At 38.0% G+C, this 25,613-nt stretch overlaps 1 protein-coding gene and 1 pseudogene across 17 annotated transcripts in view; one reads left to right on the top strand and one right to left on the bottom strand.

Moving 5' to 3' along the window:
• The window catches only part of KMT2C (lysine methyltransferase 2C), a 288,523-nt gene that overhangs the window by 54,177 nt on the left and 208,733 nt on the right, over positions 1-25,613 (bottom strand). For 16 of the 17 annotated variants that reach the window (XR_009008902.1, XM_057550459.1, XM_057550470.1 and 13 more), the window contains 9 exons: positions 24,715-24,927; positions 18,026-18,154; positions 16,502-16,621; positions 13,755-13,885; positions 9,351-9,531; positions 5,176-5,280; positions 3,542-3,679; positions 3,328-3,360; positions 3,113-3,229 (listed from right to left, as the gene is read on the bottom strand). Coding sequence is in view for 16 of the 17 variants with exons in the window: in XM_057550459.1 (XP_057406442.1) it covers positions 3,113-3,229; positions 3,328-3,360; positions 3,542-3,679; positions 5,176-5,280; positions 9,351-9,531; positions 13,755-13,885; positions 16,502-16,621; positions 18,026-18,154; positions 24,715-24,927 (1,167 nt within the window). In the remaining variant the exon portion in view is untranslated. The remainder of the gene's footprint in view (positions 1-3,112; positions 3,230-3,327; positions 3,361-3,541; positions 3,680-5,175; positions 5,281-9,350; positions 9,532-13,754; positions 13,886-16,501; positions 16,622-18,025; positions 18,155-24,714; positions 24,928-25,613) is intronic. The other variant, XM_057550471.1, reaches the window with a different exon arrangement.
• LOC103017191 (40S ribosomal protein S27-like) lies at positions 1,125-1,373 on the top strand (annotated as a pseudogene).

Genomic DNA, 25,613 nt, shown 5'->3' with positions numbered 1-25,613 from the left:
ACAACAATCTTATCATCCAGTGAAACAACACCTTTCATCCTACTTGACCCTACAACCTGTCTGATGATCATCACTGCTAAGATCCTATACCTCTCACTCAGTGTCTCCATCTCTCAGTTTTTTTTCACTTCCACCTAACGCTTAAAAAGGGGAAAGGAGTGTATAATTGCATACCTAATATAAATCAGTTGACTTAAGCATATAACTCATTATTTAATTAAAAAGAGTTCTTCAAGATTCTGTACTCTACTGGCAGTATATTCTCTTAAGAAACCTCACCCTTCCAACCACTACACAGACAATTCCTAAATTTTCATCTATAGCCTTGAACAATTGCAACTGCCTGTAAGTCAGAACAATGTGTATGTCCCATTTCTAACTAAAAATGGCCTAAAACTAAATTCATTACATCTCCACTACCCTCCCCCTACAACACACACACACACGCACACATGCACACACGTGCGCGTTTCTTTGTTCCATGTTTCTAGTTTACAGCATGACCGGTTATCCTCTAGGCAAGCCTGGCTTATATATAGTCTAGTTCAATTTATTTCCTTTTTCCTCACATCTTACATCCATTTGGTAGCACTATCCTACTTATTCTAACATCACTGTCTCTCAAATCCATTTCCTCCTTTCAATTAGCACTGCAGACATATTTAAATGGAGCCCAAATTCTAATTCAGTCCCAACTGCAATAAACTCATTAGTACAACTCTTCCTGTCTCAAATCCATTTCCAATATTGACATCAGAGCTACTCTGCCAAAACATGTAACTCATCAGGTCATTTCACTGGTGTGAGGTCTCCAGTGCCTCTCAGAAACCTGGAGAAAAAACGGCCAACTGCCAATGCCTAGCTGTCTAGACACAATTCAGTCCCATGTGTACTTTTTGTTCTGCCTTCTTAAACACTGCCCACTTACCTCTCTTTCTTTGCTCTGGAAAATGTTAGAGTTGCCATTCTTGAATATCTGTGTGGTCTCCCTGCATGTGACCTGATCATGCTTTATCCTTAAATTATTATTCTTTCAAACATGAATGCTGAAATCTCAGCGACTCCTACACACACACAAAAAATCAACCCCACCTTTCCGACGGTGATGACCTCCCCACGAGAACATGCCTCTTGCAAAGGATCTCCTTCATCCCTCTCCAGAAGAGAAAAGGAAACACAAGAAGCGCCTGGTGCAGAGCCCCAATTCCTAGTTCATGGATGTGAAATGCCCAGGATGCTATAAAATCACCACCGTCTTTAGCCATGCACAAACAGTAGTTTGGTGTGTTGGCTGCTCTACTGTCCTCTGCCAGCCTACAGGAGGAAAAGCAAGGCTTACAGAAGGGTGCTCCTCCAGACGGAAGCAGCCCTAAAAGCTGCCGGAATCAAGATGAATGGGAAACCACCCCAATAAACATATTTCCGGTAAAAAAAAAAAAAAAAAAAAAAAAAAAATCAGCTGCCCCCAACCTTCAAAACCTTATTAAAAGGGGCTTCCCTGGTGGCGCAGTGGTTGAGAATCTGCCTGCCAATGCAGGGGACACGGGTTCGAGCCCTGGTCTGGGAAGATCCCCCATGCCGCAGAGCAACTGGGCCCGTGAGCCACAACTACTGAGCCTGCGCGTCTGGAGCCTGTGCTTCGCAACAAGAGAGGCCGCGATAGAGGCCCGCGCACCGCGATGAAGAGTGGCCCCCGCTTGCCACAACTACAGAAAGCCCTCGCACAGAAACGAAGACCCAACACAGCCATAAATAAAATAAATAAATAAAATTTAAAAAAAAAAACCTTATTAAAAATGAGACTCCACAGTGAAATGATTTAAACAATGATCATAAAACCTTTTATAAAGGAATACATCTTTAAATGCTTTGATTTCTGAAATACATACTTTTAGTTTCAGAAAACATGGAGATAGTTTTTTGTATATGTTGAGAAGAGAAATATTGAAGAGTTCTTAATCATGAAGACAGCATATGGGGACAATTAAGGCAAGAAGCACTTACGATGGGCCTGCTTTACCCAAATGTAAATCACATGTTTAGTCTATAGCAAAACTCGAGGTAAATTTACGTTTAGAGGCTAAAATGGTAGAAACTAAAATATTTCAATTATGTGCATTATAGAACTTTTCATGTATACACAAAGTTGGTAGTAAAGATAACATTAAATTATTTGCACATTTCAGCACTTACACACAGTGTATGAGCTTATAAAAGTATCATTATAAATTATTCAATTCAGTATATAATCATGAAGCAGTGACAACAGGATATAGAGAAATGACCCAACATTCAAATCATCAAGAATACACACCACCATCTCCCTTCTATAGGAGATTCCCAGACCTGCAGCACTACCACCTTACCTACCTACTCCCACAAATTTTAATTCTAGCCTATCAGATTTTAGCTCTCCAGGCAGAGGGAGAAAGGAAAGCCTTAAACTTGTTTTGCAAGTAGTTACAAATAGGCAGAAGAAAGTGGATTAAACAAAATAGGCAAATTTCCACAGAATTAGGAATTTCATAGTCGACAGTGGTAGAAAGGCCAGTGATTTACTCTGAAAGTATGTACTAAGGACATATTCTGTGGTAAGGTATACAGTGGTGAAGACAGATGTGACCCAAGCCTTCAAGGAGCTCACCATCTAAAGGGAAAACCAGAATCACCCAAACAGTCATTTATATCTGCACCACATGCTACCAATGAAAAGCATGGGGTAGGTGTGGAGGTGGTGATTTGATAACCACTGAGGAAACGACAGTGAAACTGAGACCAGATGGATGAGTCTAAGGCAGCCAGGTGAGGGGGGAGCAGTTCTCCAAACATCTCTGCAGGAAGGACTGAGTAAAAGTGAGCTGCGACTAGGACTGGGGGACGGGAAGAAGGCAGGCACTGTTAATAGTGGCGCTGCAGATCAAGTGAGCAGAAGAATTCTGGCCATAAAGAGAGTCGCCGATTTCCAGGGGATGTCAGGGAGGTAGGTGTGTAACTGAGGGAAATTCAGAGATTAGTACTCTTCCATCGGCACAAAAGAGGGCTTTCTGCCGGGAGTCTGTGTGCGTGGTTACTGAGGGGCCACACTTACAACGCTTTTCGAGAGGCGACATACCCTGAGTGTGCACGGGCAGGAGCTGAGGCGCAGGAGGCTGTGGTATGGGAGCTGCCTGCGTGGCTGCAGGACTAAGCACAGCGGTAAACAAGTCCTCCACATCCTTTCCTCCAAGCTCTAGGAGATACAGTTCCAATGACAGTACGATTAAAGGGCTACAGAGCCAAAGCACAGGGAATTCCATTCTTATAAACTAAAAATCAAAACACAAATACCTGGAATTTTATACAACTTTCCAAGAATTGCTCCTAGGATAAAATAAAGAGGTGGAAATATTAACAACTATCATTTCAATATACTGATACAAAACAGCATTTGACATAAAATTATCAGAAGAGAAGTTAAATTGTAAATAAGCATGCAGAAATCTTTGAAAATCATATTTACTCATGTCTTTTAGAAAGCCTAGATGTAGGGCAAATATTTTACCATCTGTGACCATTTTGTCTAGTTCAGGGCTGAGGATGCCATCGAGCTGCTCTTCACTTAATGGTCGTGAACTCTGATTGACACTTGGCTGAGGCAAAGAGGAAGGATCATCGGCGCCGGCACCAATGTCTATTCCAGCTAGAGGAGCAACGCATGCATATTAGAAAGTGAATTCTGAACACTCACGCAAAATGCACTACACTCTTTACCTGCATTAAGACACAACAATATGATTAAAACAGAGCAATGAAAAGCCTGTAATTCTGAATTAATCTGGATTCCTACGTCAATCTGGAGAGTCAATCAGTAAAAATTAGGCACAATGTATCTATAAACTTGGGTGCTGCTTAAAGTTATAGTTTAATCAATGCAAACACATCCCCTGAGAAACAGAAGAACACATCTGGTTCTAAAGTGCTAATTTCCACCCAAAAAATAAGCAGCAGATTATTAAGACAGGACTCTCTAAGAAGAATCAATATACAATTAACTGCTTAAACTTAGAAGATAGTGTTTCAAATGTATGGTTCAACTTATCATATGCAGTTTGTGAAACAAGTTTCACACAAATTAATGAAAAGCTCTAAAATTCTTAATGCCTTGTAAAAATTATCCTTTTGTGAATAATTTCAACTACAGATCATATTTTTGAAATATTCTGTAGTCAAAAACAATATACAGATTATGTTTATTACATGCTTTATCTCATATAAATTGGTTTTTAAGCAAAAGTCACATTTAAAACTGGTTTATCTACTTTACCATGCTTCCTCAATATTACTGCTATCAAAAAGTAAAATTTCATCTGCTCTTATCTGGAACTTATCTGCTCTTATAGGAACTAACTCTATAATATTTGGGTAATATTATAAATTACATATTAACATGAATAAAACCATTCATTAAAAAAAAAAAAAAGAACACTACAGAGAAAGTCATCCAAAGCACAGTACAGCTGTACCATGCTTTAGCTGCACGCACAAAGGGAAAAGCAAAGTTGGATTAGTGACAAATTAGCACTATAACAAATACACATGCACCTACAGGTTGTTTCAGCTGAAATCACTATTAAAAAAAAAAAAAAAGACTACTTCTAGTCAGCCGTCATCCACTGCTCAGGTTCTTACCAAATGGACAAGATGAGCTCTCAACCTGGAAAGTGCATAAATCAAGACCTACAAGACCCAAACCAAATAAAATGGATGATTACCACGGGAGCGGGAGCGGGGGGAGGGTGCAAACAAGAGAAGAAACAGGCACAGCAGGACTCTAAGGCAACAGGCCTTAAATCTGATGCAATTAGACAGACAACAGAAATTAACTAACTTGCTATTTCCCCTCTTAAAGCTGGAAAGCCAAGGCAGATCAAATAAAATGATGAGTTCTTTGGCAAAGGAAGGGGAGGGGAGGGAAGGGGAGGGGAGGGGAGGGGAGGGGAAGGGAGGGGAGGGGAGGGAAGGGGAAGGGAGGGGAGGGAAAGAGGGAGGGAAGGGAGGGAGGGAGGGAGGAAGAAAAAGAAAGAAAGAAAGAAAAAAAATTTTTTCAGTTTCAGAGAAAAGACTAAGCTTGTTTCACACACATACCTCTCACTCACATCATAAAATACACACTGGGCAAACAGTATTCATATATACCTGAATGATCAACTGATTTTGCAAGGTCGTCTGAAATTATTCCAAGAATGTCATCATCTGTGTTTAAGACTTCGGAAATGTCGGCTAAGGGATCATCAGCAGTACCTAAGTATAGTAAGTATGTTTTTAAAGTGTCAGTATTTTCCTAGACATTAAATTCTAAAACTCACTCATCCAACCATTTACTAAATATCTAGAATACAACAGATACTGAGGCAAGTGCTAGAATCATAAAAAGATTATTACTTCTAAAGTAAGGAATTTTTCATAGAAAAGGCACTCCAACATTTTCAATAACAAAACATTAAAAATTAAGACTTTTGTTTTTGTGACTACTGTATATTAATAAAATAAAATTTAAAATAAAACCCATAGGTAATAAAAGTGAAATAGAATGTTATAAGAAACAAAGCAAAAAATTAAGAAAGTGGCATTGCTAAAAATGACATCTGGAAAACACTCTAGAAGATAAATAAAATATTAAACGCAAACCTACTGTTTAGAAGTTCCCTGTAAAGTATAAACCAGATACCATCTAGTTAAATGCCTACTTCCAGCTTTACCCTTAACACTGATTAATTCACTTATTTATTCAAGAAAATGTTTGAGTACCCACAGAATTATGTCTATGGGTTATGTTAACAGGCACTGGTCCAGCCACTGGGAATACAGAAGTGACTAAAGCAAAGTGCATGCCTTCCAGGGCTTACTTTCTCAGAGGAGTTTGACAGTAAATAAATGACACCAGTGTAAGTGCTATAAAGATAAGCAATAAAGAAAAAAGGATTCAGAATAAGATGTGGAAATACTGTTAGATATTAGATAAAGTGGTCAGGGAAGGCCTTTTAAAGGTGGTTACCAAGCAGAAATCTAAACAAGCTACGGGAGCATATGCCCTAAGATGGAAAGAGTACCTCAGGCAAAGGGAAAAGCAGATGCAAAGACCAGAGCAGGAAGAGCTTTGTCAAGACAAGGGGTCAGTGCTTGCAATGATAAAGGGAAAGAGTGGTAAGAAACTGAAAAGGCAGTTAAGCAAGATTATGGATGGTTTTACAAAAGTCAAGGCGAAGACTGAGCTTTATTCTGAAGTATAAAGTACAGTTGACCCTTGACCCTTGAACAACATGGGGGTGAGGGGCACCAACCCTCCACACAGTCAAAAATCCGAATATGACTTCTGGTCGGCCCTCCCTATCCTCATTTCCACCTCTGCAGATTCAGCCAACCAGAGACTGTAGGACTCCTGTACGTATCAGTGAAAAAAAATCCTCATGTAAGTGGAACCTCGCAGTTCAAACCCCTGTTGTTCAGGGGTCAACTGTATAATGGGAAGTTGTTGGAAGGTTGCTAGAAGAGGGTGTGACTGATATCTTACAGGGAAACGCTGGTTGCCAGGCACAGAACCAACGGGGGTGGAGGAGGGGCCAAGGCATGTTGGCAAGAGGAGAGATGGATCAGTCAGCAGGCCTCGGCCTAAGTGAGAGGCGGTACCAGCCTGCACAACTGTGGTGGGAGGGTGAGGTTAGGAGTGGTTGGCTTTGGGATATCACTTGAAGGCAGAGGCAAACTTGTGGATGTATTAGATGTGGAATGTGAGCTAATGAAGAGTCAAGGAGAACTACAAGGGTTTCTGGCCTCATCAAGCAGGAAAATATTTAGGCTGCCTTCAGTAACTTTATTAGTCATTTAAGTTAAGGGATATCTGAATTTTTTAATCCATTTTGACTATATTTTTACTTAAGAAAAAAAAGGATTTATATTTAGAATGGATAAACAACAAGGCCCTACTGTATAGCACAGAGAACTATATTCAAAATCCTATGAAAAACCATAATGGAAAAGAGTATTTTAAAAAGAATACATATATGTGTATAGCTGAGTCACTCTGCTGTAAGGCAGACATTGGCACAGCATTGTAAATCAACTATACTTCAATTAAAAATTTAAAAAAAAAAAGAGAGGAGGGGAGTACATAAAATACTCCAGATTCTAGATCAAATATTTCTATGAAAATAGTCTTGTCCCATTAAACATATACTTCTCAAATAGAATTCATACATACATAAAAATATAATTTTTCAAATTGAGCTAAAGTAAATTCTGTATGCCCAAATATTTGTAAAGTTTTTAAGAAATAAAATTATTTCAATAATGTATTCTCTAGACAACAGTACACTTGAAAGAAAAAAATTTTTGGATAATTGTTTCAGGGTTAAGGTTTGCGGGCTTGTTTGTTTTAAATCAAAGGAATTCTATTAAACAAATTACAACCATCGTTTTTTAAAAGACCATGTTTTAAAAGTTCTCCTCTACCTGAAGAGATTTTGTATCTTATCAACAAATTATTAAAACTGATGTAATGGACTACATTGAATAAAGTATTTTAAAAAAGGAAGCTATTACTTTTGAATTCCCATTATAGAGGCAAGAGAGTGGTTCGACTGCACAGAACATTATATTTAACCTAGGTTTTGAAATGTTTATTATTCTAGTCCTCTACATTTTGGCTTTATCATTAAACTATTCTCTCTTCAGGAGTTTTGTGGAAAAAACAACTTCAAATAAAGGAAACAGGAATAAAAATAGTGTACAGGGCTTCCCTGGTGGTGCAGTGGTTGAGAATCTGCCTGCCAATGCAAGGGACACGGGTTCGTGCCCTGGTCTGGGAAGATCCCACATGCCGCGGAGCAACTAGGCCTGTGAGCCACAACTACTGAGCCTGTGCGTCTGGAGCCTGTGCTCCTCAACAAGAGAGGCCGCGACAGTGAGAGGCCCACGCACCGTGATGAAGAGTGGCCCCCGCTTGCCACAACTAGAGAAAGCCCTCGCACAGAAACGAAGACCCAACACAGCAAAAATAGATAAATAAATAAATAAAATTTATTAAAAAAAAAATAGTGTACAGCAATGTCTTTCCAGTCACAATATGTCTCCTTCCAACCTCAGTTCTCTTCCTTATAAAAACTCAAGGGCAATTTCCTTCTATGTAAGTCTTTAAATGGCTAGTCAAGACTTTTATAAGATACCCTTCAGAGTAAGACATCCTTTGAAGGGCCGACAAGTCTTCCACTATGCATTATTTTAACAACATGTTAACATGGATCAGAGCAGGTAAGTACTCAAAACAACAGAACTGAAGTAAAATGATCTGCTAACATTAAACAAAGAGCATGGCCTTTACTCCCGTGCTGGACGTGTGCATTCGAATAACAGGGGGATAAGATTGCTTCTAATTATTTCAAGAAGTTAAAATAAAAAATGAAAGCCTGTATTTCAATCCAGGATAGTGGTAAGTTAATGAAGCTGTAACTACTTAATATATCAAAAGTCATCTTTCAGTGGAAGGCTACTGCCTTAAGATTGTTTTCCAAGTTGAGTTTATAAAATTAAATGAGTAACAAATGTAATTCAATGGCAAAAGGAAGCCTGTCAGAAGAACATCAAATTTCTAATTGAAAGTAAGATAAAAATACAGAAGTGGAGGAAAAACTTTGTGATACCAAACTAGTTAAACTCTGAGAGCCTTGCTGACGTTAATATTACTTAATAAACATTAAGCTCTCATACCTTTCTCTGATTCTAAGTAGTCCCCGTATTCACTATAGCTAGGGCAGTGGGTCTCAACAGGGGACAGTTTTGCAGGGACATTTGGCGATATCTGGAGACATTTTTGGTCATTATGACATCATGAGGACAGAGAAGCTGCTAATAATCAGGACAGCCTCCCTCCTCCAACAAAGGTTCATCTGGCCCAAACTGTCAGTAGTGAGAAGCTGATCTGAAATATATCTCACTTTATTACCACAGTGGAACAGCCCGTTCTCAGCTACAGCACTCTTTTCCTCTTTTGAATTTCCTGGGGCTATGTAATTAACAAAAATCTACCTTGAGTTGAAGATTATTATATTTATAACTCACCAACTATGGCCTAATTATCCTCCCTTACATTTACCCTCAGCAAACTGCAAACCGAACATTTTCCTTCACCACTCACAAGAGTTGATTTAGTGGTTGTTACACAGATAAACTTATTTGATAAATCTTATACACCTGGTACTTCAATAAAGTTAATTTTTAAAATGCATATGAGGCCAAACTAAAGCATTTCAAAGGTTTGATTAAAAGGAAGATGAATGTAATTCGATAAAGAAAAGTTTGTCACTGATTTCACATACCGTGAGTTCCAGGTTTTGCCGGCGTTGAGGATGAACTAAGTAGTGGATCTAAGGAAGGATCCAAGAAATTTGTGTTCATGTTTGTTTTGTAAGAAAGCTGAGCTGTATCTTCTGATAGATTATCTAAACTTAGTTTGTTTTGTCTAGTTGTATCTAGAAGATCTTTTCCAAAGAAAGCTTCCTAGATAAAGATAAGCACATATGAGAACAATTGACTTATAAAATTCTAAAATGAGAACAGATCATTCTGTCGTCATTTTGATAAGAAGGCAGAAATAACAGAAAAGCTTAGTATTCAACAATATAAAAATTGAATATAGAAATATATAAATAATTATAGAGACAGCCTGTCAATTCTTTTAGATAAAGAATTGACCGGAATTTTAAAAATAAGGTTTTTCGGTTTTTTTTACAGGAATCAAATAAAATTATGCAAATAAAACCACACAATTCTGTCAAATATGTTTCTACCAACTGCAGTATAATAATTCGATACTCCCAGATTAGATTACAATTAAATTTAAAAACGGATAAATTTATAATACTATGGCACCTTAATTCATAAGAAAAACTAAAACTTCATGAATATTATTAATATTTATAGATTATCTACAGAGGATAGCACAAGGGTTTGATCTACAGCTTTAATATTTATATACTTCAGATAGATTTAGTCTTCTCATTCTGATGCATACAACCACATGAAAGACGTCACATGCTATAAATCTGAAAGAGCGTTTTTATAGTCATTTTAAACAAACTATGTGTACAAAATGTACGGCTATTAAAGGCTTTGGCTTTTTATCCATTTACTCATATTAACTTTTCTCCATTTCCATATACTTGCTCTACTGTAGAGACCACTCTTTCAAGCTAGGCTCCTTACAGCTCTAGATCTCCCCCAAACTTCTCAAGTGTCAATAAAGAGAACAAAAGGAAGCACTGGGGACCCCCTTCACTTACTTCAACCCCAGAACTCTATTTAATGTGGTCTGTCTGGAAAGGGGATTCTTGGTGGAGGGCAATTTTGCAGTAACTACCAACATTTAATACCGTTTTGCCAAAGACACATACACAAAAAAGGTTCACTGCAGCATTTTTTAGTAATACCAAAAAGAGAAAACAGACTCAATGTCTGTCAAAAAGCATATGACTAAATAAATTATAGATATCCATACTATAAAATACATCAGTTTTTAAAAAGGATGTAGAACTATGCTGTCAAAAAAAAGAAGCTCTAAAATATTAAAAGAAAGCAAGTTGAGTGATATGTCCAGCAAAACATAAAATACAAACCAAGACTATGCAAAAATAAACTATTTTAAAAGTTCTGAAAGGATAAACACCAAGCTGTTAACTTTTGAAAAGGGATAGGGGAGGAGGTATGTGAAGTCTGGTAGAAGTGATGAATATTTGATTTGAAATTTTCACTTTTTTAAAATGAAGTTGTTTCACTATGAAAAAGAAATTTGAAAACCCACAAAGATAGAGCACTGGGCAGGAGATGATTTGTTTCTTATACTAGCAATGCTTTTATCATTAGGAAAGCATCTTAGAACTTTATAGATCATTTATTTAATGCCTTCAGTATAAATTTGAGAAATCTGAGACCACCGTTAGCAAGAATTTTTCCTTAATATGACCCATGATGAATTTAGTGGTATTTATCAAAAACTTACATTCTTACTACTTCGGTGGCTTTTTGTTTCCTGCAGGTAACATAAGGGAGTGGCTCCACCTGGTTTGTGACTTAATAATGTTCAGTGATGACCAGAGCCTGGAGACTTCAGATCTGCTACAGGGGTTCCTATGGCCATGTGGTACCACCAGCTCTTAATAGGCCAGGTAACTATTTCTACTGGGTGGATTATACAATTATTTATAGTTTATCTTGACACTGTTGTGATTAATAAAGAAAAGCTAGAAAAAAACACTGTTACTGAATTCCTGGCGGGTTTTCATCACTATCTATTATGTATGCCCCACCCCACCCCTGAACAATGGCGAAAAAAAATACAATTGCTATCACAAGATGTCCAAGAAATAGTACTATCACAAAAGGTTCCTGCACATCAAAAAACGCTATATATTACTGATGTACAACAGGGGAATTTCACCTGTACACCAAAATAAACAATCCAGATCAACAGATTTAGATTACAGCAGTAATCAGGAAATCAGATCCACTATTTTTAAAGGCTCTTTTGCAAAAGTATGAAATGGTCAGTTTTCATATCAATACTTTCATTAAAAAGCTAAAGAGGGGTTTCCCTGGTGGCGCAGTGGTTGAGAATCTGCCTGCCAATGCAGGGGACACGGGTTCGAGCCCTGGTCTGGGAAGATCCCACATGCCGCGGAGCAGCTGGGCCCGTGAGCCACAATTACTGAGCCTGCGCGTCTGGAGCCTGTGCTCCGCAACAAGAGAGGCCGCGATAGTGAGAGGCCCGCGCACTGCAATGAAGAGTGGCCCCCACTTGCCATAACTAGAGAAAGCCCTCGCACAGAAACGAAGACCCAACACAGCCACAAAAAAAAAAAAAAAAAAAAAAAGCTAAAGAAAGCTTCCTAAATGTACATTACACTTTACAGAACGATCAACAGGAGGAGGAGAAGGGCATGCCATCTACTTAATACTCCCAGGAAGGACTATTAAGATGGGAGGTGAAGGGCATAGGAGACAACACAAAGGATGCAATTAAATATAATCTAAACAATAAATGGTTCTATTTCCTGAACAATAAAATTACTGTTATATATTTTTAAAAGGTACAAAGCTAGAATGAATGGGTATGTGAAGGGAATAAGGGGAAAATAAAACATTTATTAAAGATACATAAAATGTAAGGTGCAGAGTTAAGCACTTTACATCCACAATTCTTATTTCATCTCTCAACATTTCTGTACAGTAGGTATTACCACAGTTTTATAGATGAGAAAACTGGGACACAGAGATGTTAAATAAAACAAAATCACATAGCTAACTGGTAGCAGAGTGGCATTCAAACCCAGGACTCTGACTTTAAAGACTGAACTCTTTAAAATGGACACTGCCTTTATGATGTTAGTTGTCTAACAAAAATTCACACTCATAAATATTATTATATACTTAAGGTACTTATGCTTTAAAGTCTTATTTAATAAATAAGAAGACATTTTACTCAAATGAGTATTTGAATTTTATACTTCTAATTACTAAAAAAAAATTGAGGAAGCTGTATGTTAATTGAAAGGAAATGCATTTTAAAACCAATTAAATTAGTAATAGCTAATTGGAAAATTAAGGTTAAAAAAAAAACATTACAACTCAAGCAATGAAGAGCCATCTATGCTGGCCACAGCTGTGTGGGAGGGACAGATCAGATGGACACTCAATGACAGTCTGAGCCAATTCAATTTCTACACATGAAGGAAGAGAGGCCAAGGAAGGATGAATAACATGCTCAAGGACCTAGAATGAGCTATGGCTGAGCCAGCCATTACAGCTCAGTCCTATTTCTGATGTGAGGCTCTTTCCAATGGGCCACATGGCCTTGAACTCTTCCGTGACTTAATGTTTACAAGATGAACTAGAAGGATTTCTATTTACATCTATCAAACAACTTCTTCACATCGAGGGATATTTTCCTGATGTATATTTTAGAAAACAAAAACAATTTAGCCTAAACCTTTGGTTCACTAGGCCTCTAAAAGTGGTAAATATTATTAAAGCTATAATTCTGGGGCTTCCCTGGTGGCGCAGTGGTTGAGAATCTGCCTGCCAATGCAGGGGACACGGGTTCGAGCCCTGGTCTGGGAAGATCCCACACGCCGCGGAGCAACTGGGCCCGTGAGCCACAACTACTGAGCCTGCGCGTCTGGTGCCTGTGCTCCACAACAAGAGAGGCCGCGATGGTGAGAGGCCCGCACACCGTGATGAGGAGTGGCCCCCACTTGCCGCAACTGGGGAAAGCCCTCGCACAGAAACGAAGACCCAACACAGCCATAAATAAATAAATAAAATTTTTTTAAAAAAAGCTATAATTCTGGCGGCTAAAAACCCATCATCATTCAGTGAACATAATTACTGTAACCTGTACTAGCAAAGGAAGCTGTCCACCAGACTTAAGTTTGCAGAGCACACAGGCATGACTGGTTTGGAAGAATGAGCTTTTCCCAGCCAAAGAGTTCTTGTGTGTCTTATGAAATTTATAAATGAAAAACTGGGATTAAAAAAAGAACTTTGTAAAAAGTATCAAAGCACAAAGAAGATAAATGTAATTTTTAAGGGCTTCTGGAAGGCACAAAATGGCATTTATGATGACTGATTAAAACATGTACAAAAACAACAAAACTATTTTTCAAAACTCGATACATCACTTTACGTTTCTTTCATTAACAAATATATAATATAAAGCAAAATATTACCTGTAAATAGGCAGGGAAAATTTCTTCAAGCTTATTTTTCCTTTTTCGGTATCTCTTCTTTATTTTTTCAGTGTTTTCAGTGACAGAAACAGATTCATCAACTAGAGTATCTGGTAACTGCTCACTCCAGCCTGAAACAATAGTCACATTTATAAATATGTGGTATTTAAGATTTTCAGATAAGCCCACCAAAAGTAATTTTATAACTTACCAACATACACACAGTTCCACATAAACAAGCTTTTTCCTTTTTCTTTCAGTTTTAATTGAGATATAACTGACATACAACTAAGTTTAAGGTACACAGCATAATGACTTGACAAATGAGCTTTTTCATGAAAAGACCTCAAAGTAAGTTTATTAATTTTTAAGTATCATAAAAAATTCATTTCATGTCTACTTATTATCAGCATGCTTCCCATTGTTTCTTAATGAGTATTTTCTTATTCACAAAGCAGAAACTTGATTTTTTTAATGTTGACATTTTGTTAAAGATTAAAAAAAGGAAAATACATACTCAATGCTAATGAGTATGGATAAATGGCTACTCGAACACTACTAAAGGGAATTTAGCAGGTACAACCTTTTGCTAAAGTTTATTGGGACTATAAACAAAAGTCTTTTAAAAAATGTGTGTCCTTCAATCCAGCAATTCCAAGCTCAGGGATTTACTGCAAATTAGGTATCTGGAGTACATACATATTGTGATAATATATGACCGTCTATGAATATGATCATAAATATGCTATGAATGCTCAAATTTAAAATCAAAAATCCAAAATGTTGGACTATGAAATTAGCAAAGAAACAAGTACACCACTTAAAGCAGGTAAGCAAGCAATCAAATGATACTCTCACATACTTTAGGCAAAAGGCACACGCCTTCTGAAAATCAATGTGGGCACTTTTGGTGCCAGACTACATAGGTGGACTGAAAACCACTAAACATAGTGGATAAACAGTTTTTTAAAAATATAGCAGTAATCGAAACAGAAAACAAAGAATTCTCCAAGACCAAAAATTAAGGTAAAATAGGAACCACAGAAATAAGCAAAGAACTAAATAAAGCTCTCTGTAATTTTGCTAAAATCTAGTGACCCTGAACTCCAGTTTTCAGAGCCTTATGAGGAATGGGGAATAGAAGACAAAGCCTACAGCCTCTTCCCAAGGTGCAGAGATTAACCAGAAGCTGCCTGGTATAAAGGTGGGACCCTGAAGGACTCCACACCAGGGCTGGTTTAACAAGAAACACACCCTCCTGTTCCCCTGGTCCTCCACATATCACTCACCACCACCTCCCTAACCTGACAGCAAAGAAAACTTCTTGTCGTCTTGTCACTGAATAAGGTGCTGGGTAGAAAGGCAAAAAAATGAAAATCTTCCCTGAGAGTTCATAAACTCAGTACAGCCCTGATATGTAAGAAATCTGAATTTATATAACATAGGTGGACCAAAAAACTTCAAGCTAAGAATTTAGCTTAAAGGAGTCCTAGGGGAGTAGCACCTCATGTTCCTGGCAACAAATATTCTCTGAAGTAACCAACCTTCACTTCAGTCCTCAAAAAGTTCAGAGAATGTTCTAAAGAATATGAGCTCACAGTTTAAAAGAAGTTTTGTTGCTGTTTAATGTATATGTATCTATCTCACACCATAAACACAACGAAATGAGGCACTAGGAAACAGGGCCAGGAGATACAGAGTAGAATTAGATATGCAAAGGTTTTAGAAATATTATATTCTAAATCAACTGAAACTGAGAAGAATAAGCTGTAAAAAGAAGCTACAAAGTGTTAAAATATCAAAAAAGTAGTTTAGAAAAGGATAAATGCATAATAAATTAAAAACTCAGTGGATGACACTGGATGACACAAATGAAAAATACTGAACTAAATGATAAAACTAAAATTATATAGAAGACAAAATAGAGACAAAGATGGAAAACAAAAAAATAGTTTCATTGAACATATCACATTTCTTAACTGGGGCTTATTACAGCCATGTTAAGTCATATTAGAAACTTCTTTAAAACCATTATGGTGCTTCCTTTTAAAAATGTGCAGCAATTTTTCTGAAATTCATTCACAGGCCAAAACCCTATCACATAGTAATAAAAGAGCTCTATTCAAAGAATATGATAAAAACATCTTTTTTCTTCAGAGTCTATATAAAATATTTAAAATACAGAGAGTGTACAGATCGTGACCATACTGACTGCAAAGTCTTCATTAGGACCAATTCTTAAGCTATGACTTAAGCAATGATTTAGCTTTCTCTGAAACTCTAAGTAACAATGACAGACTAATAATTGGAAGATATATTTCTAAAACACTATACAAGTTATAAATTATTGGGATACGCTGTCACTTTCAACTACATAGTCTAAAAAGTTTCCAATTTTACGCCAAGCAGCTAATGCAGGCAAAGAAAGGCCTTTTGTGAGATGGCCAGAAAGTACCAGACATAACTATGTGATTCAGTCCCTAAACTGTTTATATTTAACATAAGAGAGGGTAAGGGGGGGTGGGGGAAACCTTGTTAAAGTAATCTCAAAGCAATATAATTGATTGGATTTAAATAATTTTCTTATCAAACCTAATTTCTATATTGCAGATACGAACTTTACAGGCACTCAAATCCTTTCATCACTAAGAAGCAATAAGGTTGTCATTGTAACATTATTTAGGGTAGTTCTTTTCAATGGGGATATCAAGATAAGAGGGTTAAATCAAACAAAATCAGTACCATACCATCATCTCTGCTAGGTAACTGCTCAGAAATGGAGCCTGAGGAATCTTTTCTGATCACAGATCTTTTGGTTTTTCCTTGCCCAGTTCGACTTCTTTGTCGTACCATAAATCCACCAATACCTACCCAAAACAGAAATTAGGTAATCTTGTAAATAACTACTAATTTCTCCCTGTAATTCCACAGTAAGTAGGGTGCAATTGCTTAAACAGTGAGGCATTTCCCAAATTCAATATGGGTTAACTTAAATCAATAATCTCATTTTAATGCAAAATACAAGAGTTTGGAAATAAGCAAATAAAAGAGATCAAAGTTATTGTTACCTCATTACTAACCAAATAGGAATACAAATTCATTAAAGTACAGAAGACTGCATGTATTTCTTCTCCTAAACGATGTCAGGGTAAACATTATAGTAAATTATGCTTGTTCCCTTAATGTTAGTAACTCATACATCATCATTCAAATTATTTGTATGTTAGCTGAGGGAGAACAGATACAAGATACAAACTAAACTAGATGATCCAAACAAAAATCAACATGACTTCTGGGCTAATGTGTCTAGTTATTCCTAAAGTTCTTAGACATGAGCTCTGTAGTAAGAGCACGGAATCTAGAGTCAAACTGTGTAATTCTGGTTACTACTAGACTTTGGGCAGGTTATTTAACTTTTCATTGGTTCAGTTACCTCACTGGTGAAAAAGGGATAATGTATAGTATCTCCTATACACATGAGATAAGCACTAAATAAATAGATGTAAGTGCTGAGAATAGTGCCTGACACATAGTAACACTAACAGCTTCTGTCATATGATAGTTGTCTAACAATATACTTTGTGACCTAATGGGCCCCTCAAATGGGTCCCTTACATGGATGACTTCCATGTAAGGCAGAAAAAGAAAAAACAAAAAAACCCCAACATTTAACTATAAGTTCCTGGAAGGAAATTGGCAGTGTCTAAAAAAGTAAGCGCACTTATAAGCCTCATAATCATGAAGAAATGAAATCATTTTCATACAGTGATTTGGACGAAGCTAATCTAGGCCCCTGTTATAAATGTGGCTCATCTGTAAGGAAGGTTATCTTTTAAGGTCTAGCAGAAAACAAACACAAAGTTCTTCCTTACGCACCAAAAGGTATTTAGATCACTCTTATCAATAAAATATAAACAATCAGAAGAATAAAGATTGAACTGATTCAATATACTACCTCATTCACTGGTAAACAGACATTAATAACTGCCTAAAAAAGCCTACAAGTTCTGGGGACTTCCCGAGCAGTCCAGTGGTTAAGACCCTGCGCTCCCAATGCAGCAGGGCCCAGGTTCGATCCCTGGTCGGAGAACTGAGATCCGCAGGCCGCACGGCACAGCCTAAAAAATTCTCTAAGTTTCAGCTTAGAGAGTTCTTAAGAAGTTATATTTCATCCTGATTATTTCATTATATTGGAAGCCCTCAATATTATATTTTTCTTAAAATATAAATAAGTTTTGATTATACTAAGATGTCTAGCTCAGGCACTATACCTGGTCTGTATGGTTTCCTTTTTCTCTTTTTGACACCCTCTGTTCCTTCTACTCCCTTAGTTTCATCATCCACAGCTTCCCGTTCAGGACTAGATTCTGATTTTGCATCACAATCCATAAGTTCTCCTTCTGGAAAAAAGTAAATGTACAGATAAAATTGAAAAAGCTATCAAATACACAATTCCTATGTAACAGGAAATACAAAGCAAAGTGGCTGCCGAGCCATTCTAATCATGCATCCCGGTTGACAGGGAAAGTACAGAGACAGAAAAGGCCCCCTAAGGGCTGCAGAACTCATGCTAATTAGTGCAATGTTCTCAGGAAATGAAACATAAGAATCAGGGAAGGGGAAACACACAGAGAATGCTCCCAAAGACAATCACAATTCAATCTGCACTTAACCTATCATTCCCTTGCTTTTAATTATGTCTTCAGGTCCAGGACCCCAAGGCTGTCTCTCTAGCCTAGAACTCTCTTGAGCGCCAACTCATCTGTAATTAGATATTACCTAGTTACTGAAAACTTTATATACAAAATTGAACTACTAATTTAAGATGAACCTTCTCCCTTTCCCAGGATTTACCTATCATCATTAAAGGACATGGAAACGTACCATGCAGGAGCCAGGTTCCTAGGAGACAGCCTTGACAATTCCTAATTTCTTTTCTCGTTCAATCAGGACTCCTCAACATCTCCCAAGGGCATTTTATTTCTCTCAACTACCACCTCAGTCCAGTCGTGACTTACTGCATTCCCTCCCCTCCTGTTCTTCCTTGCCTCCATGCTTAACTTCCTCTCCAATCAGTTCTTTAAATTGCAGCCTAAATGATGTTTCTATAAATATCAATTTATCAGTTGAAAAGTATCAATTTTCTGCTCAAAAATCCTTTAATGTCTTCCCAGTGGCTTCAAAATGAAATTCAAATCGTAAGGCCCATTGTAACAGTGTCCTGTGAACTCCCCAGCTTTATCTCACTCCCACTATGCAAGCTACGTTCAGCTCCCTGAGCACATCAAGCTCCCTCTCCACTGCCTCCCCACCTCTGCCACCTTCCACCTACCCATCTTTCAGGATTTTTTTTTTTTTTTTGGCTGCCTTGGGTCTTTGTTGCTGCACGCAGGCTTTCTCTAGCTGCGGCGAGTAGGGGCTACTCTTCATTGCGGTGCACGGGCTTCTCATTGTGGTGGCTTCTCTTGTTGTGGAGCACGGGCTCTAGGCGCGCGGGCTTCATTAGTTGTGGTGCAAGGGCTCAGTAGTTGTGGCTCGTGGGCTCTAGAGCGCAGGCTCAGTAGTTGTGGCTCACGGGCTTAGTTGCTCGGTGGCACGTGGGATCTTCCCGGACCAGGGCTCGAACCCATGTCCCCTGCATTGGCAGGTGGATTCTTAACCACTGCGCCACCAGGGAAGCCCTCAGGATTTATTATAACCATCACTTTCTTAGAGAATTCCCACAGTTATACATGCTCCTGTACGTTAACATTATGCTTCATTTTAATTGGTTCTTTTAATGTCTGTTTCCTTGCTAGACTATATTCTCCTTATCTAAGACTCTTATTAACAGCTGCATCCTTAGCATGGTACGTAATAGGTGTTCAACAAATTTTTCACCAAATGAAGTAAACAATGAAACTAAGTAATGCATACAAAAGCTCAGTTCTTAGAGAAGAATGCTGTTTTAAAACCATGGTAATCAAAACTTTTCAAGCTGTATATGCTTTACGCTGTGCTTTAGAGGAAAAAAAAGTTATCAAATACATTTAACAATAAATTGTTAACACTTTTCTTCAATCTTCTAAGTATTATGCATATTTCTATAATACCATGAGCAGTGTATTTGTTTTCAATAATATTAGGTCAATGTTTAAGGTCAATTCTATAACAATCTGATAACTGCTTTCTACAGCTAAAATTAAACCATGAAAATTTTATCTATTTATTTACTGAAACTTAGCAAACACCAAAGGTAACAAACTAGCAATTATTTACCTTAAAATAAACCCACTGAAATATGAGAGGGAATTTACGTTTAAGATGGTAGACTAAATTCATGTATCTAATTTCACTCTCCCAAAACCCTATATGCAGTAAAGCAATCTATTTTTAAAAGATAAATCCACAAAGACAGAAAAAACAGGAAAGAAGAAAAGCCACAATTTTGGAAGGAGAAAGCAGAGAGATGAATAATAACTGACTCAGGAAATGCAAATTCTCAGTTGAAAGTGGAAGGAACCAAGAAAAAAATCCAATTTTATCACTATCCTCAAAAGGTTGAAGAACTGGCAGAGCCAGGTACCTTTGGAAATGGGTGGGAGGCAGCTAAAGCAAAGAGAGTTTTATATTCATATTAACTACGGAAGCCATAATCCCTATGACCTTCCCAACTTCACACACTGGGAGGCTGCCATTCACACTCACAGGATTTGGGACTCAGACACTCAAACTCAACACTGGGGTCATGGACTGAAAACAGGATTAAGTGACTACAGGCATGTTAAATGCTGGCGCTCTCTCCCCTGGGGCCTTTCCCCACTAAACTCCCAGAAAGCCAGCAGCTAAACCTCTACTGTCCAAGCAGGAGACAGGATGATTCTTCTGGGAAACCTGACCAGTCCAAGAGAATTGTCTAAAGGTACTGACACTAGGGGATTTTCCAAATAGTGAGCACAGGTCACAAAAGCTTAGTCAACAAATACCACCCACAAACTCGAAGATTTTCATCATTTTTAATCACTCATTCCTTATTTTTTTTTTAAATTATTAATTTATTTTTCCACTTTTAGTCCTCACTTTTAATCACACACGGACAACCAAGGATTATCTATCACATGAAAGATAGAGACCTCAGACCACAAAATGCAACTGGGAATTGAAAGACTATGCAGGAAAAAGAAAACATTAGAAACAATTTTTTAATCCTCCAACAGGTAAGATAAAACATTCATGAGGCAAGAACAGGATGCTATGAAAAGGAACATGCAAAGGAAGGAAAGAAAGCTCTTGGAAACTAATCCATGATATTTGAAAACAAAACAAAAATGAAAATCAGTAGAGGGATAGAAAAATAAAATAAAAAATTTACTTTAGAGTAAAATGCAAAGACCTGAGCTGGAAAGGAGGAGAGAAAAGACAGGGAGAACGGGCTGAGTGGGTTTCACATCTGAATAGCAGGGTCAAGAAAAAGAAGAGGGGGCACCGTGGCTAAGAACCAACGGTTTCAAGAACACTTCCTAACGCTGAGGGGTATGAGATGGCAGACGAAGGGACCACTCAGTGCCCAACAAAAGAAAGGAAAAACATCCATAACAGACTGAAATAGACATATCTTCATCAAATTTCAGAACACTGCAGACAAAGAATTTCCTAAAATCCCAAGAGCTTCCAGAGAGAACGCGGATCATATAAAAAGTATCAAGTTCCCTATATACCAGGAACTAAAAGACACTGGATCAATGACTTCAAAACGCTGAAGGAAAATTGAATTCCAACCTGGAAAAGATCAGTCAGGTGGGAGGGTACATTTTCAGAAGTACATAACCTCTTAAATTTACCTTCCATGCATTCTCTCTCAAGACACAACAGAAGGTATGTCCACCAAAAATGAGGGAGAGAAACAAGGAGGAATACATGAAATCTCAGGAAACACACAATAAAAGACTGAAAACACAAACAAACAGAACCCCTAAAGGTCTTATCAGTTTGGGAACTGAGTTACTTACAGCCATACAAAGGAATATGAAAAATGAGGCCATGAAAAATGAAGAATAACATAAAAGCAAGAACTGTAAGACAAAAGGAACACAAAATATATATCCATGTGCTTGTACGTGAACAAAACACCTCTGGAAGGACACAAAGAATGGCTGCCTCTGGAGAAGTGACCTGGCAGGACAGGGAAAAGAGAAACACCCTTATTCTTGTGCAGTTTTAAAATATGTGAATATATTACTTGCCCAAAAACAAAATTTAAAGCGTTGAGGAAATGACTGTTAACAAATCGCAGGAGGTGATAACCGACCCACCCGGCTGCTTCCTCTCAATCTGCCCCACGCCCTGCCTGCACAGCCTGGGCGCGGTCCCACTCCCCACCTCCCGATGTCCCCACTGTGCTGTGAGGGTCTATGGGGTGGGGGTGGGGGCAGCAACTGAGAGGGAAGCACTGTGCTCCCACTCGTTTTTTTTTTTTTTTTTAATAAATTTATTTATTTTTGTGGGCATTGCGTCTTTGTTGCTGCACGCAGGCTTTCTCTAGTTGCAGCGAGTGGGGGCTACTCTTGGTTGCGGTGCGCGGGCTTCTCATTGTGGTGGCTTCTCTTGTTGCGGAGCACGGGCTCTAGGTGCGCGGGCTTCAGTAGTTGTGGCACGCAGGCTCGGCAGTTGTGGCTCACGGGCTCTAGAGCGCAGGCTCAGTAGTTGTGTTGCACGGGCCTAGTTGCTCCGCGGCATGTGGGATCTTCCCGGAGCAGGGATAGAACCCGTGTCCCCTGAACTGGCAGGTGGATTCTGAACCACTGCACCACCAGGGAAGTCCCCGTGTTCCCACTTTTTTTTTTTTTTCCCCGTGTGCTCCCACTCTTGAGACACAGAGAGCAGTTTTATTTTCTTTAGATTTGGGTTTTTTTGCACTAACAGGTTATCCAGACCCCAGGAGCCTGCTTTTATTGCACGTTTGTTTCTGATATGCTAAGGTGATTGTTTATGACTTATTTTCCTTAAGAAACGTTTATCAGAAGAGTTTGAAAATGAACAAAAACAACCCCCAAAAAGATGAGTATTGCTGCAATATTTCAGGAGCATCACAAGTTCATTTGGACTTTGTCGACTCCTGTGGAATCTAAAATTACGTACGTATTATGTGTATAATATGATGGACAATATTACTTCTATGGGGATATCCCTGCTGGCAGCCTCAATTTGGAAACTGTACAGCTGCAGAAATATCCACCATTTCTCAGAGTGTTGTTTTACAGAACGGTAGTCATAGGGAAAACCTTCTCAGGTCTTCCTATTGATGTTTTGTTTTTAAACAAACATCAACAAACATTTATTCCCTCTATAATTTCATACTTTGGGAATTAGTGTGTACTACCAAGAAACCTTTCAAATTTTGGGAAATGCAGCATTTCTCAGATTTAAGGGACTATGGAACCATTTTTCAGGCATTTTCTGATATCCTCAGAAACTGCAATTCTTCACTGTACTTTGGCTGATGGTAATCAGGTCAATTCCTCCCAGATACACAGACTACTTCTTCACAAGCCTCAAATCACTTAAAACTTCAAAATGAACTTCTGTTCAATGGTACTTGAAAATGAGTTATACATAAGCATCAGAAGCTTTTCTCCAACCACATAGACCCAAAAACACACTACTGTGAAAGAAATGTGAGGATTACTTGATAAAATAACAGGAGCACACACAGACCCATTCTAAGCCACCATCATCTCTCACCTGGACGACTGCAAAAGCCTCCTGCCTGAGCTACCTGCTACAACTCTTGGGCTTAAAAGTCTGTTTGCATCACAGCAGAGTGTTCCTTTTAAAATATAAGTAAGATTTTGCCACTGTTCTCATCAGATACCTCCAACAACCTCCCATTCCATTTACAGTAAATGCCTTAAGCGTCACCTTTATGGTCCTACAGGACCTACTGAGTCACCCCACCTCTCCTCACATCTCTGATCTCATCACAGGCCTTTATCCCTTTGCTCACTGTGCTGGACACACTGTTCTCCACGATGTTCAGCAAACGTATAGGCACATCCCACCCAGGGTCTTTCCCGTTGTCTCTTCCCTCAGATAATCAAGTGGCTCACTCAACTCTTTAAAGTCGGTGCTTACGAACGGCTTCCAGTTCACCTGGGCCCTCAGCCCACTGTCTGTGCTCCCAAGTCCTCTCAACAGCACTTGCCAAATACATCTTTATTAACTTATTATGTTACGTATTTTTAATGATCTTTTCTGTTAACATTAAAATGTAAGTTCCATGAGCAGAGAATTTTATCTGCTTTGCTCACTGACATGACTGCCAACATGTGGCACACAGCAGGCATTCAATAAATACTGGTGAATGATTAAGATGTGATGGAACAAAAGCAATTATTACTTTATTTTTGAATCAACTGAAAAGAAATAACCACCCTAAAAACAAACAAGCCTATGGTGATCTTCAGAGATAAGCAAAAATAAAACTCATGTTGAATTTAATGCCACTGAAATTATTTCTTCATCTCAAGAAAATTCAGCTAGAAAAACCTGATCAAGAAAATGTTTATAAACAGATGGTTTATGATGAGCATCTGTGAATATAAGCTTATATTTGAGCATTAATGATGGTTTTTCATTTCTAGATTGCATGGAGTTCTACTTTAAATTAACCATGGAATCCAAGTTCACAGCATATGAAGAGGTTCATGCAGCTATCTGGCAAACCCTGAAAAGATCTGTGACCTTCAAAGATATGGTGCTCTGCTCCTGGAAATTTCTGTAATATAGGTCTGTTCTAAAAGGATACATGAAACGAAGAGAACCTGAAAAGGCAAGGTCTAAGAAGACCACTCACATAGGACAGTGTCACACCAAGGGTTACCTTCTAAGTCAGCAGGATCTACCCTTAGATAAATAATTTTAAAAGCTCTTTTATATTCTTTATTTTTGCAAACATATTCCATGGAAAATATGTAAGTATTACCTCGACTATCATCCATTTCACCATCCCTTGAATGCTCTGATTGGATGTCTGGAGGGGTCTGAAGGACGGCCACGCTATTCTGATTTATGATCTTCAACTTCAACTTTGGTTTTGACCGTTTTCTTCTTGGAACAGTAACTGTGAGGCTCTGTAACTGAGTCATCCCTGATTCAGTCAAACATACACCATCCTGGGTGTAGGTCTTGGGTGGATCTAAAATTACAATATCCCAAGGATACAAATTAAAACTCTCATTTTAATTTTGATTGATAAGTTGATTATTGTTCCATAAGGACCATGTCAAGGGAATGTGACTTCTATAAACCAATTACCTATGAAATGCACAAATAATTAACAGTACTCAGTTAAAAGTAAGCATAGCTGGTCAAACCTCCTTGAATTATAGAGAGAAAGGTTGTAAGTTCTTTTTTAAATGGTCTTCCTGGCATTTCTATTTTCATGTATCAATACAGGGATTTAAAAAGAAAGCACGGAAGCTAAAAGCAATGCTTCAGTCACTCGACTATGAGCCTTACGCTAGAGTATCCTTTCAGACTAAAAGGTAAGGATCAATTTACAAAGGAGAAACAAAAATACTCCATAAGCCCATTTGGAAATCAAAGCATCAGTATAATCACTTACAAGGAGAGGTAGTAAATAAGCAGAAATTCTGCAAAAATTTAAGTGTACAAAATTGCTGTTCATTAGAACAATTTCTGTATGATCCAAATGTTTTTGTATCAGATGATATCAAATAGAAGTAGGCAAAAGAATGAGAGTTTAATAAGAGTATCATGTTAGTCACTATTCTAGGCTGATCTATTACAGAAAAAAATAGTAAGAGAATGAATTCTGAAGGACTCTCTGTTTGCTAACTAGGCCTTATTGTCTAGTCTAAC

This window comes from Balaenoptera acutorostrata, chromosome 7 (assembly GCF_949987535.1).
Source record: "Balaenoptera acutorostrata chromosome 7, mBalAcu1.1, whole genome shotgun sequence".
NCBI lineage: Eukaryota > Metazoa > Chordata > Mammalia > Artiodactyla > Balaenopteridae > Balaenoptera > Balaenoptera acutorostrata.
Note: the sequence above shows the minus strand (reverse complement) of the source record. Positions and strands in the feature narration are given on the sequence as shown.